Here is a 19,477-nt window from a genome sequence, read left to right on the forward strand (position 1 = left end):
AGGCACAGGTTACATAGCAGATAACAGATAAACTCTGTAATTGATTGTCAAACATGTGGATGCACATTTGTTAGCAGAACATTTAGTAAATATGTAGCAGGCATTCAGAAAAAAGTCAGGTTAGAGAAGTCATATTGTTTAACATTCTTTAAACATTGTCTAACATCCTTTTTACGTCACTTGGATGTGGCTTGTCTCCTTGGGACTAGTTATCCTGAAGATCTGCAGAATATACCTGAGGGTGACCTAAAGTGAATGGTGCTATGGATGCGATTAACAGCTCTCCCATAGAATGGATTGATCAGGTTAGAATTTAAAACCTTACAGACCCTATTGTCCACTTCCAGACTGAAACAGCTTCTGCCTCAAAGTTCCCTGTCAGTACCAATGCTCATTTATATGGTCCCTGAGGAATTTGTGTTTCCATAGGAACGGAGTTAACCATCACATCACTTTAGAAATGAAATTCAGTTCTATCCACAGTGTAGAACATTCTGCCACTGAGTGCACATCCTCTGCCTGGTCTTTCAAACCTCAACGCAAACACAGCTTGAAATCTCACAGACTCCACCTCGCTACACATGCACATGCAGGCTACAAGACATCCCTGTGGATTAAGAGTGTCCCTGGCATGTATAAATGCAGCGTGACAGCCTGGCTGGAATAGGGTTACAGATGCATGGCATTGTTGCCCCTTAAACAAGCAGCACATCCAGCAAAGCCAAAAAAAAGAAAACCCAATCTGTCTGGTTATTGTTTGTCAGCTTTTAAGGCTGGGAAAATGATGCTTCTGAACATAGACTCCAAGCACTGGCTTGGCAGTATGGATTAAAGAGAACCCCACGATTTCAAGCCAAGTTACACACTGCCATTGCATAGACAGAAAGCAGCAGGAGAATGCTAAACTCAACTGGGATTACCTGCCAATAGCACTAACTAGATCACCAGCTCTGCCAAGTACTGACACCATGGATCTCTCGTTCATGGCTGCACAGGTAGGATATTCCTTTCAAATATTCAAATATGTATTAACATCTCATATGACTATATATTATTACTATGCAACTGTGCACAGAACAGATATCAACAAGTTTTCTCACCCTTTCTGTAATAGTAGGTTTGGAAAGAATTGCTAAATTATTGCTCTTCCAGGGATTAACCCATTCACCGGTGGCATTATATTAATAGCTTATATATTCATTTTCCTTAAGGGTTTTGCTAGTTATATTACATTCTTCAGTTATGTATCCTTTCTGTAACCTCATTTTCAGAGTCCAGAGATCAGACATAAGTAGTTCATAGGTATAGATACACAAAATCATGCTTCAACAAACACTCTGCATGCCTTTTGATTTACTGTAGGATAGGCTACACCTTCCTCTTAACCTACTTCAAGGGAAACTGTGTGTGAGTGCTATAAGTGATTCTATTCTTCTAGCTGTCACAATGTATATGTGAACCCAGAAAATAAATAGCTAAATAAAATGTACCAATGTTTATTTATGAACTCATGCCATTGCATTGTTTACAGATGGACTAACATTTTAGTTGTGGTTGAATGGTTCATGGTTTCATGGTTGTAATGTTAGTATTCAATATAAGCAATTAGCAATACTATTTATGGTGCTACTAAGTTTATGCATTGCTGCACAAAGGAATGCTTAGTTTCAGGGATTCCCTACCCAGGGCAACTGTCAATATAATTCTGATGCACAGGATGCTAGAAGGGATTGCACTTGTTCACAAATGAATGACACTGTATCCTGATTTGGGTAAGTTCAGAGTTCAGTTACTCACTAAGCCACTCCTTTTCTGTGTTTAGTTTTCTATGGGCTGCAAGCCAGCTTGTGTATGACAACAGCTAAATATTTAAGTTACACGATGCCCAGTAACATGTAAAAATGCTGAACCCCTTAAAATAATCTGAACCTAGTCTTACCTATTTTATCACACTTTGATTGAATTTCTTAAACAAATCTGTGCATACTCTGTGTTCAGAAATGGTTAAAAATATACACGCAGCACTCATCTGGAAGTAAATAATGCCAGATGTTGCTAGATTTGATTTTCTAAGAAGCTGTCAGCTTTATTGGGTCTTGCAAGGCACTGGCCTTTAAATGAGGCATATTAACCCATAGCATGCAAAATATACTGTGTATATAATTCCCTTGTGTATTTCCCTTTTAGCCAAAGGGTGTGCCTTTCAGCATGGCAGCTCCTAAGTACATAAAAAGTTATGGTGGAAATGATGAACAAGTATAAAAACAGTTCCTGAAAGAAAAACATATTCAGGTTTTTGACCATATTAATGTCAACATGCTGTAATAAACACATTTTAGGGAATAAAGATTGCAAGCACTTTTGTTTTCATCTCACTTCCATGACTATATCGTGTTATGATGTTCAATTATAATATCTGTTTAAGTCTCAGTAAAACAACTTAATGTAAAGAATGGTGTAAATATTGTGACAAAAGTGCTACACTGAACCCTACTTTATGGGTCACAATTCTGTGAAAGGTGAAGCTGCTGAATCAAGCATTTAATATGTACCCATATAGAACAGATCTGCCTGACCAAACAACACTGTTCTGCCTGATATTAGAATAAGATTTCACAAGAATGATTTGACCTTTAAACCATAAGAATATTGCCCTCTGCCTTAGATGCTTAACCTCAATATTATGTTCCTGCTAATCTCTGAAGTAATAAATACAAGCCAAAGGTTATGTCATGTGGTAAGCTTCCCACAATCCCCAGTCTGAGAAACCATCATTAATTCTGTTTGGGTGAACTGATGCTTCACAGGACTATTCGTTTTTTGCCTGAAAGGACTGTTCATTTTTTATTACAGAAAAAGATACCAACTCTCATCAACGACCTTACTATGGGTGATATCAATTTTCATTGCATCAGTTATTGGCTTTTTGGATAATGGGTTTCCGGATAACGAATTCCATACTTGTGCAATTATCATTTTTTAAAATCATTCTGAAGTAAAAAAAAGAAGATCTTTTAGGAATCAATATTTTTTCTCAAATTTGAGAATGCAGTAACTATGATTGCCCTACAGAACAGACTGAGCCTATATTTATATATATATATGTATGGCATGTATATATTTCTATTGTTTCCAATACTCCTGGTACAGTTTAGCAAGAGGTGCAACAGTTTAGCAGTCACAGATCAGTATTATACACTGTATGCAGACTGATCAGTTTTGCAGACTATATTCTAGGTCTGTCTGATTTCTGTTTTTTGTTTTTATAAACACGTAAAATGAAAATTTTTCACTATACCAAAATGTCTTCAGAAATCACATTACTTTATTCATTTTATTGCCTGGTTATAGGCAAGAAATTATTTAGTTTTAAAATTAACATGCCATCTAGTTACAGACTTACAGTATAATGGTGCTTTAGTACATAAGCAATAAATACCTCATTCACTTTGGTATCCAGTCAAATCCAAGTGCCTGGCCAAACCGAATCCCTTAAACTATGTGACAGTTTTTTTCTATGCACTATTGTACACAAAGTTTTTCCTGCCAGGATCTCACTAATTTGCATATGTAAATTGGAATTTGAGTTCAGTTCAGTATTCATCTGGCAGGGCTGGAACTAGGGTTAGGCACAAGACGTAAATGCCTAGGGCACAATGGTGTGGGAGGGCACCAGGCACATACCTCTTCTGCCAGCCAACACTGAGTTCCGTGCCTTCTGTACCTTGGCACAGCTCCTGCTTTTTCCCTGATACCCCCTTGCTCATTATGTAAGTAGGTACCAGCTCAGTGGGTAGCAGTGGAATCAGGGAAATGTATTTCATACAGAGGAGTCATCTAGGAACGGGAGGGGTTATGAGCATGGAGGGCCATGGTGATTGGCATTCTGTCTTCAGTGCATTCACAGCTTGGCCCATCCGAATCCTTCATTGTAGATTCCAAATTCGTCTGAATCTAAAAAAAGTGGATTTGTTGCATCCCTTACATAAACTGATTTCCCTTTACTAGCCAGAACACCAGTTGTATCAACAATTCATTTAAGAGTCAAGATCATGAATTTTTCATGTTACTCTAGAATAAAATCATTAGTGTTATCTGAAGGAAAGGCAATGGAAAAGCATACATACAATAACCTTTTACGAAAAAAAAATGAATATGACAAATTAAATATTTACATTTATGAAATTTTGATTGAGAATGCAAAGCATGAAAGGTTTACATTGTTCATGCTGGGACCACAGGGCTCATGTACAAATGATGAGATAGGGTTCAAAGTGAAAGAACAAAGCCCTACCGTCCATGAGAGGCCACAGGCAAGCGCCTGCACGTTCCCAATAAATACAACCATGACTGGATTTGGCAGTGCTGTTTTAATGAGGGGCAGGCTGGGGGAGGCATGAACAAGTCACCCATCTCACGTCCTTGTGTATCATTCATACTACAAGTTATGAAAACATGGGTGGTAAGGAGAGGACTCCTTCGCTTTCACCAGTGCTATAAACATCATGCTGGATTTTTCATGAATGAGCACATAAGGACATGATTTTGCACCCCTTAGTGCTCTTGCACTTATGTCCAGGCCATTTGTAAATGACCCCTTATAGTTGTCTTTCCGTTTCCATATAGAACAGGGTAAACACTGTGTGATTTAACAAGTGTACAATATGTATAGTATGAGGCTTTTCTCACTATCTCTATGATGTAAATATAAACAGGTATAGGATCTGTTATCTGAAACCTGTTATGCAGAAAGTTTCAAATTACGGGTAGTCTATCTCCCGTAGAGATCATTATGAGCAAATCATTCTAATTTTTAAAAACAATTTCCTTTTTTTCTGTAGTAATAAAACAGTAACTTGCACTTGGTTTGGAGGCAAAACAATCCAATTGGGTTTCGTTAATGTTTAAATGATATTTTAGTCGACAAAGTATGGAGATCCAAATTACAAAAAGACTACTTATCTGGAAAACGCCAGGTCCCAGGCATAGATAAGAGGTTCATTATCTGTATCAAAAAAGTCTGTCTGTAGGGCTCACAAACAAAATGGTGCAAATATAAAATATAATATCCCCATATTATTATTGCCACATCTAACTTTGATTGTATTTGTTTGTTGTTATGTTCTGTATATTCTTAGGTGTTGTTTTATATGTCTTATATTTTTTATAATAATGTTAAATGCAGTTAGCAATTTGGTGTTTCAGGGCAAACTACTTTTGTGTAAATAAAAACTTATTTAGTGTCCTAGCAATTTAGATCTGGATGTGAGTCTATAGCAGCTGTACTATAAAGTAGGTTATGTCATGTATGGTCTGTATAGATTGGACGAAGTTAGCTCTTTAAATTGAGGTGGTATGGGGGCTTGAGTCTCAGTGCCATGGAATATTATTGCTGCATAATGAAGTACTGCCCTGATCTTAGTATAGTGTAAGCAGGTGAGTTAGTGTACTGTGTAAGTGTTTTAATCTAACCATAGTTCTTTACCTTAGTGAAGTATTTTAAATTATAGTAGAGTGAATTTGTCTCTTCTGTAAAGTTCCACTTAGTACTCCCCATTGTTAGAATTTAAAGGCATAATTCTTATTTGTTATGTTTTCCTGTTAACAGTAGAAGTGCAACTGCATAAAGCAAGCTTTAGAGAAACAAAATGCAAAGGCTTGCACCTAAATTCTACAACTGTAAAAAAGTGTTTTAACATATAATTATACAATTCGAGCAAGATGTACATTTACTGCTAAACAGGCCCACTTGATTTTCTCATTTTATAAGTACTTCAAAATCTGAGACTTCATTAATGCACAGAGTTACCCCATGCCCATTATAGCCTTGTGTCTGTGTTTTGCTAAATTCTGTAACTAAATTAGTATCTACAATGTGTTTTGTGAGCCTGGTCTACTTATCTGCTTGGTCATGTGATGTTATTCTCTGCTTCTCTCTTATTAATATCTTTTTAATGTCTAAAAGCACCCTGCCTGCGCAGATAATTGCAGAACGTTCTGTCTTTGTAAATGAAATGCTAAAGAACTGCCACAGACAGCACACATTGGTAGGATCATTTCAGTATACAGCTGTTTTATAAAGGAGACCATGATATAAATAAACACAATGTACACACCTCTTGTAAATTGAAAGTCCTGAACAGTGAAGCATTTATTAACAGCTGAATGGACAGTGTTTTATTCCAATGTGAGACATGTCTAATAAAAGTTATTGTGATACAAGGTTAGACCAAAACAGGCTTGTTGCCTTAAGTTGGTCATGTGACAATTTTGATCATTTGATGAGTCTTCTCTTGCATCTGTTACATAGTTACATAGTTACATAGGGTTTAAAAAAGACCATTGTCCATCAAGTTCAACCCATCCGAGTAAACCCAGCACACAACCTATACTAACCAATCTATACACTCACATACATAAACTATATATACAACCAGTAATACTAACTGTAGATATTAGTATCACAATAGCCTTGGATATTCTGCTTGTTCAAAAACTCATCCAGGCCCCTCTTAAAGGCATTAACAGAGTCTGCCATTACCACATCACTAGGAAGGGCATTCCACAACCTCACTGCCCTCACCGTGAAAAAGCACCTACGCTGCTTCAAATGGAAGCTCTGTTCCTCTAATCTATAGGGGTGGCCTCTGGTGCGCTGATTGTTTTTATGGGAAAAAAGAACATCCCCCAACTGCCTATAATCCCCTCTAATGTACTTGTACAGAGTAATCATGTCCCCTCGCAAGCGCCTCTTTTCCAGAGAAAACAACCCCAACCTCGACAGTCTAACCTCATAGTTTAACTCTTCCATCCCCTTAACCAGTTTAGTTGCAGTCTCTGCACTCTCTCCAGCTCATTAATATCCTTCTTAAGGACTGGAGCCCAAAACTGCACTGCATACTCAAGGTGAGGCCTTACCAGGGACCTATAAAGAGGCAAAAATATGTTTTCATCCCTTGAGTCAATGCCCTTTTTTATACAAGACAGCACTTTATTTGCTGTAGTAGCCACAGAATGACACTGCCTGGAATTAGACAACTTGTGATCTACAAAAACCCCTAGATCCTTCTCCATTAAGGATACCCCCAACACACTACCATTCAGTAGATAGTTCGCGTTTATATTATTTCTACCAAAGTGCATAACTTTGCACTTGTCAACACTGAACCTCATTTTCCAGTTTGCTGCCCAGTTTTCCAATTTTGTCAAATCGCTCTGCAAAGCGGCAGCATCCTGCATGGAACTTATAGTTTTGCACAATTTAGTGTCATCAGCAAAAATAGAAACAGTACTCTCTATGCCCACCTCCAGATCATTAATAAACAAGTTAAAAAGCAAAGGACCAAGGACTGACCCCTGCGGTACTCCACTAACCACACTGGTCCAATTAGAAAATGTTCCATTTACCACCACTCTTTGTACTCTATCCTTCAGTTCTCTATCCAATTACAAATATTATGTTCTAGCCCAATATTCCTCAATTTGATCATTAAACTTCTGTGAGGTACTGTATCAAACGCTTTAGCAAAATCTAAGTAGATGACATCAACTGCCATTCCAGCATCAAGGTTCCTGCTCACCTCCTCATAAAAGGCAACTAAATTAGTCTGGCAAGATCTGTTACGCATAAAACCATGCTGGCACAAACTCATACTTGCATACTTTAACCTGAGTTCTTCAAAAACTAACATACAAAAGGGAAAGAGGAAAAGCTAATATGTAGAATTCCCTATGATTTTCCTTAGAGGTTACTGCAGTCTAAAATTAGGCGTTTCTGACTAGTTAATAAGCACGCTACAAGACGTTACCTTAAGGGCTCTGGCACACGGGGGAGATTAGTCGCCCGCGATTAACTCCCTGTTCGCGGGCGACTAATCTCCCCGAGTTGCCTACCCCTGCCATCCCACCGGCGAACATGTAAGTCGCCGGCGGGATGGCAGACGCGGCGGCGCGATTTCGCGCAAATTGCCGAAAAAGACTCGCGAGTCTTTTTCGGCGATTTCCGGAAATCGCCCCGCCGCGTCTGCCATCCCGCCGGCGACTTACATGTTCGCCGGTGGGATTTATAGTAAGTAAAGTTTATTTTGCTCAACTAACAATATAGAAAATAATTTGGAGTTATTTCTTAGGGTGACAGCTCCCCTTTAACTGATCTAGTAGTTTCACTAATGTACAGAATGACCCCAGAACCTTTGCAGATTGTATATGACAGGTCTGTAAGGTGAGATGCACTTGTCTTCCCATAAGCCTTTTCTTTTACACAGTGCCATAGCTCTATTCCAAAATGTCTCATACACTTACATATACCAACCTTGAATATAATCTATATATGATCAATATAATTTAAAGGGGACCTACTGTATCACTCTAAGAAATAATTCCAAATTCTTCTCTATTGTGGTAAACAAGCAACATAAACTCAGCTGAGACACTTAAATACCTTTATGACAGATATGGATGTTTAAATAAATAAAAATATCATTTGTTTTTTATGCTTAATTTTCATATTACTTTTATTATACATTTTTTTGTCAGGTGACAGGTCCCCTTTAATGTATAACACCTACTCCTGTTGAATAGTACTGTGGAACTCCTTGGTGCTTTTGATTTTTTTTCAGACTTTCTTTCTTGGTTATATCTATGCATGTTATTTCTGCTATATTTCATTCCATATTATATTTCATTCCTTATACAAGGTATATCATGGGTTTAGATTCATATTGTGTTTAGTTCTTTCCTCAACATTTGCATGACTACATTTGCATAGGCATGGGCAACACTGAATCCATTTACACTCTCTCATCAGATATATTATTGTATTGCATTACAAATATAAATCTTTCCTCTTAAGGCCTGCTTGAGGCATATTAATAAATAAAGCACATTCCTCTGGAAGTGTCAGAGGGTATAACCATCAATCTTCTATCTGTTTGTTTTGCTTAGATAAGAAATTTTATTTAATGTCTGGGTGTTCATATGCAATTTTTACATTTTGCATGGTTCAAATATAAAAACTCTATTTTACAGTGTATACATTGCTGTAGGGGATAGTTAAAAATACAATATAGGTAGTTTATCCTACTACAATGGAAACATAGAACAAAGTTCTGTCATGAGGACATCCAGTTTTTCCCATATTGCAAAGTAAGCCTTTAAAGGAACAGTTCAGTGTAAAAATTAAACTGGGTAAAATAGATAGACTGTGCAAAATAAAAAATGTAGCGTGAGCAGATGTCTGACATAATATCCAGGACACTACTTCCTCCTTTACAGGTCTCTAAGTTGTTAGCAGTCAGTAACACCACTCATCCACCCACATATATAAACTTCAACAACTTAATGTTGTGCATTAAACTTCCTTATTTAGGTAGAGACACTTCAAGAAAGCATACTCCATCCTGAACCCAGTATGTAATATGGGATTTATATTTTTGCATTGGTTTTCACAACCAACTAACTGTATGACAATGTTTTTTTCTCATTGCATGTGATTTTGTTCATACTTTTTAAAGTTTTGAAAGTTGTTTGCCACAAAAATCAATAATTTAATTTTGATTTAAAAAACAAAAAGGAAAAATCAACAGTAGAATGTGATTCCACTGGTTTTAAGCAATCAAGTTTTCATTTTTTTTTTATATAAGCACACATTCAAGATTTTTGAATTTTCACATTACATTTGAAAATTTTTTATACACTATGATGTAATGCACTTTATCTTACGTTGCACTTTATAGAATATTATGCATTATGCACTTTATTTTACAGATTACCTGGAATTGTGATTGGTTTGATACTCCTGAGAGGGGTGTGGTTTGGTGGTGGTTAACTGGTGGGTGAGTCTTTATAAACACTGTTTGTTTGCTCATTTTATATCTTGATAAAGGTCCCAGGTGAGGACTGAAACGTCGATCTAAATAAAATAAGTATCTTTTTTTGATTAAATTTTCCTGGTGTGCATCAGCATTTTTTACATATTTACATTGTTTATCTGATTTGCACCCAGGTTGTAATCCCTATAAGTGTGTGCCTCAGCCTTTTTTTATATTATATATATATATATATATATATATAAAAGTTGGACATCAAGAAGCCGCTCTCACAGGTCTTAAGCGTCAAATAAAGATTCTTTTTATTAAATGGTGAACTGACGTTTCGGCTGAACACCTCAGCCTTTCTCAAAGAGAAAGGCTGAGGTGTTCAGCCGAAACGTCAGTTCACCATTTAATAAAAAGAATCTTTATTTGACGCTTAAGACCTGTGAGAGCGGCTTCTTGATGTCCAACTTTTGTTTCCTGCTTTTTTGATGACTGCACCCAGGCGATTTTAGTGACTTACACGTGAGTGCCAGTGGTTCCCAAACTTTAATATATATATATATATATATATATATATATATACACGCACTTACACACATATACATGTATACATAAAGATAGGCAAAGCAAATTGTGTCAACAGTAGGATGCAGGTATATGTACTTATAACCAAACTTTAAATTTTAACATTTTGTGGGTATAATTTTTGTATCCAGTATAGGTATTTTCTACTTTGCAATATAAATTCGTATTTTTTATTTTTGTAAATATCAGTGACATTCTACCCCTAACTTAAAAGTGACCTTCTCATGTACAGTAGCTTGGTAATTGCACAACTGAACCATGATCCATAACAGCATTACAGAAAAAGCTTCATATATCACTAGTCAAAATAAACATATTTTTCAAAAGGCTTGCGGTTCTGAAATGTTTGAATTATTGAACCAACCAGCCAAACCAAGATAGAGATAGTAACCATGATGCACATATAATATGGATTAATGTGCACACTCTATAGGATAAAAAACTAAAGTCAAGAGGAAAGAATTTCTTGGCTAAGATATATCCACTGGTAAAGATGAAATCTGTGGAAGCAGAGAGCTTTTTATCTCATTGCACTACAACATATTTTAATCCTCTTACATTTAGGGGATTTATCGTTTAGAGAGATAAAGAGAGAGCATTAAAAAGAGAAAGAATATGGGAGAAAAAAGAGCAAAGTAAAATAAAGGCAGAGCATCAGTTAAGCTTATAAAAGCGGATCCAGATACAGTATATAGAAATAATTTAGAAGGATCATTTACAAGCCTACTGTACATGCCTTTACAGTTCCCTTCCTACCATACAAAGATATAAATAACTTACTGAGTTAGTTTTTGAAGACATTATACACTGTACATTAGTAAAAATATAGGTTCTTACAAATACCATATTCAACACTCCACTGTACATTATGAATATATGTCTATATACATTATTGAAATTTATGTTATAGAGGAAAATCAAAATGCACAAATTTGCAAAAAAGCTGCTGGCAAAACTGCAAAAAAGTTCACACATACCTACAAGAGATATGTAACAAAGCGATCCAAACAATGCCAGGCCAAGCCAGCTAGGTGACCTAGGCAACCCGGCCAGACTCCTTTCCCTGTTTCTGAGGAGTGTGCAGTGGCGGGAGGACAAAGGACTAGGGGTGCAGAAAACTTACATGCTTAGCGCCCCCACAGCGGCATCCTAGGAAGATGCCTCTTTTGCCTAACCCTAGTTTTGGCCCTGGTCTAAAACGTTTTATTCCATGTTCTAGTTTAGAACCTGTGATGATAATGATATGTATTAGAAAATATTACGATAGGTATTAGTGTACAGTGTTACTGTTTAGCTGTGCTGTACACTAATACCCAAAGAAATGCATTTGACTACTGAAAGCTCAACTCAAAAATTTGGTTCACAATAACTGCCAATGTTTTAGCAAGTGTAGCAGCTAAGTTTAGCATTATGTTAGGCACCAACCTGGGATTATAATCATTTACCTGATACCCTGCCGCCAGAGCTCCTGTTAGCAGAAAACTGCACCGGCCCAGGGTACTTGAGAATACCAATGTCACCCTTAGTGACTCATTGTAAAATCTTCCCTGTCAACCATAATAATAAAGTAATTACTGATAGGTGCAGTTGCTTTCTCCACTATATATAGACATGGTAATGCTTAATGAGAGGTTATCTAAAAAATGAAAGCACACTTTCAGAATGACCTTGGTGAGTTCAAAATTCATTTTTATTCTTAGTTTGTGTGGCTGCAAAACCGAGAAATGATTTAAACACTTCCCAGAAAAAAATGTTCTGTTCTGTACAGTTCCATCAATAAATTGCAATTAAATGTTACCTAGGAAATGGATTCCATAAATTGCTAGTTATTTATGAGTTGTTTGCTAGAACAACTGTTTCATATAATAATAACAATAGTGACTTTGACATTAAAATGATAATTTTCCTATGTCTATCTTGACATATTACCCTAAAAATAAATGAAAATACAGGAAAATGTAAGGAATGCATATAATACAGTAGGTATGCAAAACCAAAAGTACTCTATATTCACTTGTAAGTCTACTGGGTTTAATTGTTTAGCCACTGGGGTACTAGACCATGACATGCTTCAACTGGCAGAAACTGATTTTCAGGCAGAAAATATTTTTGAAAACTATCCTATCTGTAGGCTGTATTTTTAAAAATATCTGAGAAGGTGTTTAAAGGAACAGTAACACCAAAAAATGAAAGAGATTTAAAGTAATAAAAATATAATGCACTGTTGCCCTGCACTGGTAAAACTGGTGTGTTTGCTACAGTAACACCACTATAATTTATATAATAAGCTGCTGTGTAGCCATGGGGGCAGCCATTCAAGCTGGAACAAAGGAGAAAAGGCACAGGTTACATAGCAGATAACAGATAAGTTCTGTAGAATACAATAGTGTTTTATCTGTTATCTGCTATGTGCCTGTGCCTTTTCTCCTTTGAATGGCTGCCCCCATGGCTACACAGCAGCTTATTTATATAAATTATAGTAGACTTTCTGAAGTAAACACACAACTTTTACCAGTGCAGGGCAGCAGCACATTATATTTTAGTTACCGTATTTTTCGGACCATAAGACGCACTTTTTTTCCCCCAGAAGTGGGGGGAAAAAGTCCCTGCGTCTTATGGTCCGAATATAGCCTACCGATATACTTTAAAAAAATGTTTTTACTTGCCCATGTGGTCTCCGCAGGGCCCTCCTTTATTTGCCGGCGCTTAGCTATGGCGCTGTGCGCATGCACAATGACGCGCATGCCCATACGCATGCGCGTCATTGTGCATGCGCCAGAGCTAAGCGCCGGTAAATAGAGGAGGGCCCTGCGGAGACCACATGGGCAAGTAAAAACATTTTTTTAAAGTATATCTGTAGGCTATATGCTGGTACAGATGGGGGCAATATGTTGGGTGAAATATGTTGGGTGCTGCTGGTACAGGTGGGTGAATATGTTGGGTGCTGCTGGTACAGGTTGGGTTTTAATGCACATAAAATATTTTAGGACACTTTGTTTCAGAATCTTTTTTTCTTCATTTCCCTTCCCAAAAAATTGGTGCGTCTTATGGTCCGAAAAATACGGTACTTTTATACACTTTCATTTTTTGGTGTTACTGTTCCTTTAATAATCAAACCCTTTATCTATGAATGGTACATGCATGCATTTTCCTGTTGGGGTTCCATATCCTGGATATTATCTGATCCAAAAACTGAATGCAAGGTTCATGCTAATATGTATTGTAAGCTCTATATTATTGTTTAAAAGAGAGACTGGGATAGATAAATTAGAGTTATAATTTAAAAAAATCATGGTAATAAAACATTATATGGGAAATATACCAAGTCCAGGTTAAGACTGTTTGCTACTTTTCTGGGTTAATTTCATTTACTGTATTCAGGGCGGGAACTAGGGGTAGGCAGAAAAGGAAAGGTGTCCTGGGGTGCAACAGTGGGGGTTGCCAGGCATGTACCTTTTCTGCCTGCCAACCCCAATTTCCCCCTACTTTTTCTCAGGCTCCCAACCTCCACTTGTTATATAGTGTGCAGGTAGCAAGGAATTCAAAAAATTTCTTGGGAATGGTTAGGCGGGAGGAGCAAGAGGAAGGGTGAGGGCATGGTGCTCCGGGTTCTGCCTTGAGCGCATTATGAGTTTGGCCTGGTGCTGACTGTATTTACTTATTTTTGCAAATATCATCTTTTATTTCTTCCTTAAGGTTCATTACATAGTGTGGAAAAGCAACAAGGTTTATTATTTGGGGGGCTTATTTTTATTTTTCATATTTTCCATATCCTTATGACCTTGGACAGGATCAAAGTAAATACCTAGCTAAAAACCATGTAATCAAATATGGGAAATCAGGAGATGGATGGATGTTAAAAATGCTCTTTAAAAATAATTCCCCTATGACGTATAAAACAGACACTGGCCCTTCTCGGTTGAATTGCTTTCCTACTTGCATGTTTATGGAAAACCTGTGTTGAGTTGTTCTTTTTCTAAAGCTTAAACACTTCATCAGCACTAGTTCCAATTGGATGACTTAAAATATATGTCACTACAGGGAATTTTAAAATTTCAAAATAGACAATGAAAGAAAAGTGGTGAAATCCATACTTCTAAAAGTTTTAATAGTCAGGAGACAGGACTCAATATAGACCATGGAATCATGGCAAACTACCTACATAAAGAATTGTCTGTAACAAAAAGCTAGCCATACACCTACAGATAAAATCTTTTTGGACTGTGTGTGGAATTATTGTCCTGATAATTTTTGCACCATGGGGAATGGTTGTTTAGTCGATTGTCCAGGTTAGAAAATTTCGGATATCAATAAAATCTGTGCATGTATTGTGTATCCGACGATATCCTTAGGGGAGCTACAATGGAAGTCCTTTTCGTACAATTGGTGTCTACCAACTATTTCATGTTCAGAACATCCTCTGATTTGTATTTTAAGGGCTTTATCCTACAATTTCAGTCTGAATGTTGGTTTTAGATCATTGCATTTAAACGTACGACCGATATCCAAACCTTCATCGAAAGAAGAATAAATTCTGAACATATATGGCCACCTTAATTCTGCTTAACCAATTTGATCCTAAATAATTTATACCATGTCCAAGTCCTCATTTGTTCTTATGAAGGAGGGTACCTAGAAACTGTGGATTGGGAAGTGATTAAATAAATTAGGATTTACTACTGGAGGGTTTTTTTTTCTCCTTGAACTTAAATCATTTTTATTAAGCACAGTTTCAACTGCACATTGTTAGCTTCTGAAAGCTGACAGTTACATCAACAGTTAGCCAATATAGGTTCACACCTTTAAACCTTTTGTTTCATATCAAAACTTTTAGCCTACAACTTTCTGTTATGGCCTAGATCTGTTTTGTTATAACCCTTTATAAAATGTAATAAAAATGTAGGCTATAATATTTGCAAGATGCAGAGCTGCAAACATGAATACAGTTTTATACACTAGTTATCATTAGAATAAATCATAGCCAAGTGTAATGTAATAATCTCCTTTTCGAAACAGGTTAATTGGTTTTATAAAGGTTATATAATTTGGTTCATTATTGATTGGGAAATCAACTCTTCCTGGTAGTTAGGGTATTGTTTTCACTTTTTGCAGTGCATTGAAATGAAATCTGGTGACTATAGCTTGAGTTTCATGTTTAATTTGAAAAGGGCTTAGAATGGTTCAGCTACACTTTTACAAGTATATGCCTCTACAATTAATGTAGAAATGTTGTAGATGTCACTAATAATTAGATTATTTAAACACTTAAAATTTAAACACGTAAAATAATAACATTTTCAAGGTTTGCACCAGGTCTAGTAGCCCACAGCAACCAATTAGATATTTGCTTTTAGACACATGACCAGTACTTGCTACAGGCTGATTGATTGTTGTGGGTTACTAGAACTGGTAGAACCCATTACAGCTTTAATTAAATTACTGCTGTAGGAGCAATTGCACACTTGCAGGTGGATGAAATTTCTAATATATTACATTGCCCAGCACTGGATTTACTGTGTCCCTAAAGGTGCACTCCCTGTGTTGCTCAAAAATGCTCACATTTACATTTAAACAACAAGGTAGGTGCATAAGAATGGATGCAGTCATTCCAATAATGGTTAGTTGGAATGTATTTTTAGGCATTTTGTCTTTCCACCTGCAAACACGATTTCACATGAGCAATATACTGCCCTATGTGCACTACAGTACCACTAAAGCATTTACCAGGTTTCCGGTTTGTTTTATTTGGTGACTTGCATGTATTATGGATATCTCTTACTGCAAAAAGGTCTCAGGCATGCACACCATATGGAAATATTATGATCAGATTGACTTCCTACTTGTTTATGCATGGAGTTTCATAAAGGATCTTTTTCATCTTTAAATTAAGAAAATAAAATATTCTCTTTATGTAACCTACTTCCTAAGACTGCTTTGCAATACAAGTTAGCCCATTGTTGAATTGACAGTTTTATGGCTTTACCTGTGATTTCTCCTATAGTCAGCTTTTGGTAATATTTAAAGCACAGGCTAATACTTTACCTGATATTGTATCATTGTATTTTACAGCTTCCTGTAATGGGAGGAGCTTTTATGGATTCGCCTAATGAGGACTTTGGAACAGAGTACTCCTTATTTAACTCATCAGCTAATGTGCATGCAGCTGCCTCAGCTCAGAACCAACCAGAAGAGCCACCTCGCTCCTCAAACGATGCCATTTTGTTGTGGATTGCAATCATTGCCACAATTGGTAATATTGTTGTTGTTGGAGTGGTGTATGCCTTCACATTCTAAGAAGACTGAAAAGTACAGACATATGCCATGTGATGGCATAAACAGTATTTTTTATTAATGTGCCCATTATGTTTATTATTTAAGTGCTGTCCGGCCTAAAACAAAACACTATTAAACATTTAGGAAAGGAAGAGATGTTACACAGTGAAAAATAAAACTAGGCAAAGTGCTTCTCCATTACATAAGTTTTGTTGGTGTATGGTGTGTACACCACCTCTTTTATTGACAGAACTTGAACAAGTAAAACAACTATAGCCTAGCGTTTGCTGTGTATATACTTATTGTTTCTATTGTCAAATGTATTTAATAGCCTTGTATTAGCTGTGCGTTTGAAATTATTGTGAAAACATGGAACAGTTATATTTGGTGTAGTCAGAGATTTTAATGAGCAAGACGTCCAGCTGTATGAGGAAGAAAAGAACATGTGTACAGATCTAATTAGTTGATTACACAGCTCTTGGAAATATGTTATGGTAAATACAGGGTATGAAATGTAATTACTCAACCTTTGCATTAAGCCATGATAATGCATTTAAACAGATGTACACACAAATAAGGGCTTAGGAGTACTCTGTATCTGGAGAATGTTTTTTTTTTAGTTATTTTCTTATTTGTGTTTCTAAAGCATTATTAATTGTTTAGTAAACAGATTCATTATTTTGCTTGTCAAGGAAACAGGATTTTGATGACTTATCATTTCACTTATCATCATTTCACAATAGATTGGTTATTTTTACATTTACACTGCAAATAATTTAGGAAACCCGCTGACATTGTCTTTACCATGATTTTCCCTTGGGGCACGGAACCCCAATAAAGCATTTGACTTCATTTGGTTATTATTGGGGATGCACCTAATACTTCATTTTTGGATTCAGCAGAATGCTAAATCCATGATGAAAAATTCAACTGTATCCTGAAAGGAATCTGAACACCAATTTGATTAAAACGTTGATTTAATTTAATGTTTTATTTATATCTGAGTTTATCCTAAACAATTTGCATAAAAAAATGTTGTTTGATGCTTTACTTTACGAATTCAGATTCAGTTTGGCTTAGGTCTAACGATTTTTTAATCTGAATTCTACAAAAAGTGTAGTCCAATCCTAAACTGAATCTTAAATTTGGTGTATCCCTAGTTATTACACAAAGGTACTCTGGGATTTATTAAATTCTAGCTTTTATAAACCAAAGATTCTCATTAAAAATGATTTATTATTTATCATTAGAACATACAGTAACATGTCAAACGCAACTTAAGTTGATAAAATGAACAGCCATACATGGGCTGATATTGGCCTGCAACTTTTGTTTGATAAACTTAAGGACCCCTTACTTTTACACTAGAGATGGCAATTGCAATTTTTATGTACCAAAGGCAATAATATTCAGAATTACAACGTAATAGCCTTTGTTTATTTAGTGCCAACATGTTACACAGAGCTTTGCAGAGATTGTTCAGCATTCATGTCAATCCCTGACCCAATTACAACCTAATTCATATTCACAAAAAGGCACGCAGTAGGGTCAATTTCATTAAGAGTATCAAGTAAGAGGTGGAGCAGAAATGTTCTCCAGAATACCAATGGTCAAATCTTCATCTACATCTAGTGTATAGTGTTTGATGTACAACATACTTTCTTATAACTTTTCTGTAAAAGAGGAAATAAACCATTTATACATAGAATTTAGCATCCCTGTCTCTTAACATGAATACACAGTAAAGTCTGAGAGTTTAGCTTTGCAAGAACATATCTTTACACCATCTGTACATATACATAATGAATCTATAGAATTGTTGCTGCCTTCTAGATTACTTTAGTTGACACATTCTCTAAAGACTTTGCACATTCAGATGTCAGAAATAAGTTGTGTGATTCCATTTAAGCCTGGGAAATTTGTTGAAGTAAATGGTATAGCAGCTTCAAATGCAATACACATTACTGTTTCTGTCAGCTGAAATACATAATTATTGAATACTAATTCTGCTTATCCTGCCACATTCTTTACTGTCTATTCATAGAATTAATTTTAACTCTAATTATTAAGTAAATATATATATATTAATTTAAGATTTAAAATTGTTAGTATAACTACCACCAAGTGACCTTCAATAGTTGTCTATTATTCACTTTATGGGCCCTTCTCTTTTCTTTGATATTTTATAGCACCAAACTGCCAGGAGACCTTGTGCCTGGCATTTACAGGGGAGGGAAGAAATAAAAGCCATTAGTGGAAGAACAATAACTTTGTGTGAACAATTTGCCATTGTGATAGAAATTGTGTTAACCCACAAAGGTATTCAGCAACTTGCCCCCTACTAAAAATAGTTTATGCATCTTTTAGTTTTTGCCCATGTGTAACGTGTATAATTATACTTCTTACTTAAAAAGGTATTTTGTGATATAAAAGCCACATTTTAGCAGGTATTTACAAAAAGTGCTATGCTTTGTAATGTATTGTAACAATAATAAATTGTGGAATACAAATTCTCTAACTTTGCACATTTTTATTTTAGTTATGACTTATTACATATACATTTTATTTAACCATAAAGTCTTTTGGGTTTCATATCTGAAATAAATCTGGGATCTTCAGTAACTGCTGGAGTATTAACTTGTCTGCAGCTTTAGGTGCACATAGATGGGGATTTAGTATGTAAACATGTACTTGACTGTAGTCTTATTTAATTGCCATGATAACTAAGAGTTGAGGAAGGTTGGTGCTTTTATTCAAACCATTTACGTGAACAACTCAATTTCTGGCATGTGACACAAACAAAA

General features: G+C 36.0%; 1 protein-coding gene across 1 annotated transcript; it reads left to right on the forward strand.

The window, feature by feature from the left end:
• The first annotated feature begins 259 nt into the window (after positions 1 to 259).
• On the forward strand, positions 260 to 19,191 carry c8h14orf132 (chromosome 8 C14orf132 homolog). The gene is made up of 2 exons (XM_012969723.3): positions 260 to 995; positions 16,470 to 19,191. Exons 1-2 carry the CDS (start codon positions 969 to 971, stop codon positions 16,692 to 16,694), a joined length of 252 nt encoding a protein of 83 aa, XP_012825177.1. The 5' UTR covers positions 260 to 968; the 3' UTR covers positions 16,695 to 19,191.
• The last annotated feature ends 286 nt before the right edge of the window (positions 19,192 to 19,477 follow it).

This window comes from Xenopus tropicalis, chromosome 8, assembly GCF_000004195.4.
Source record: "Xenopus tropicalis strain Nigerian chromosome 8, UCB_Xtro_10.0, whole genome shotgun sequence".
Lineage (NCBI taxonomy): Eukaryota > Metazoa > Chordata > Amphibia > Anura > Pipidae > Xenopus > Xenopus tropicalis.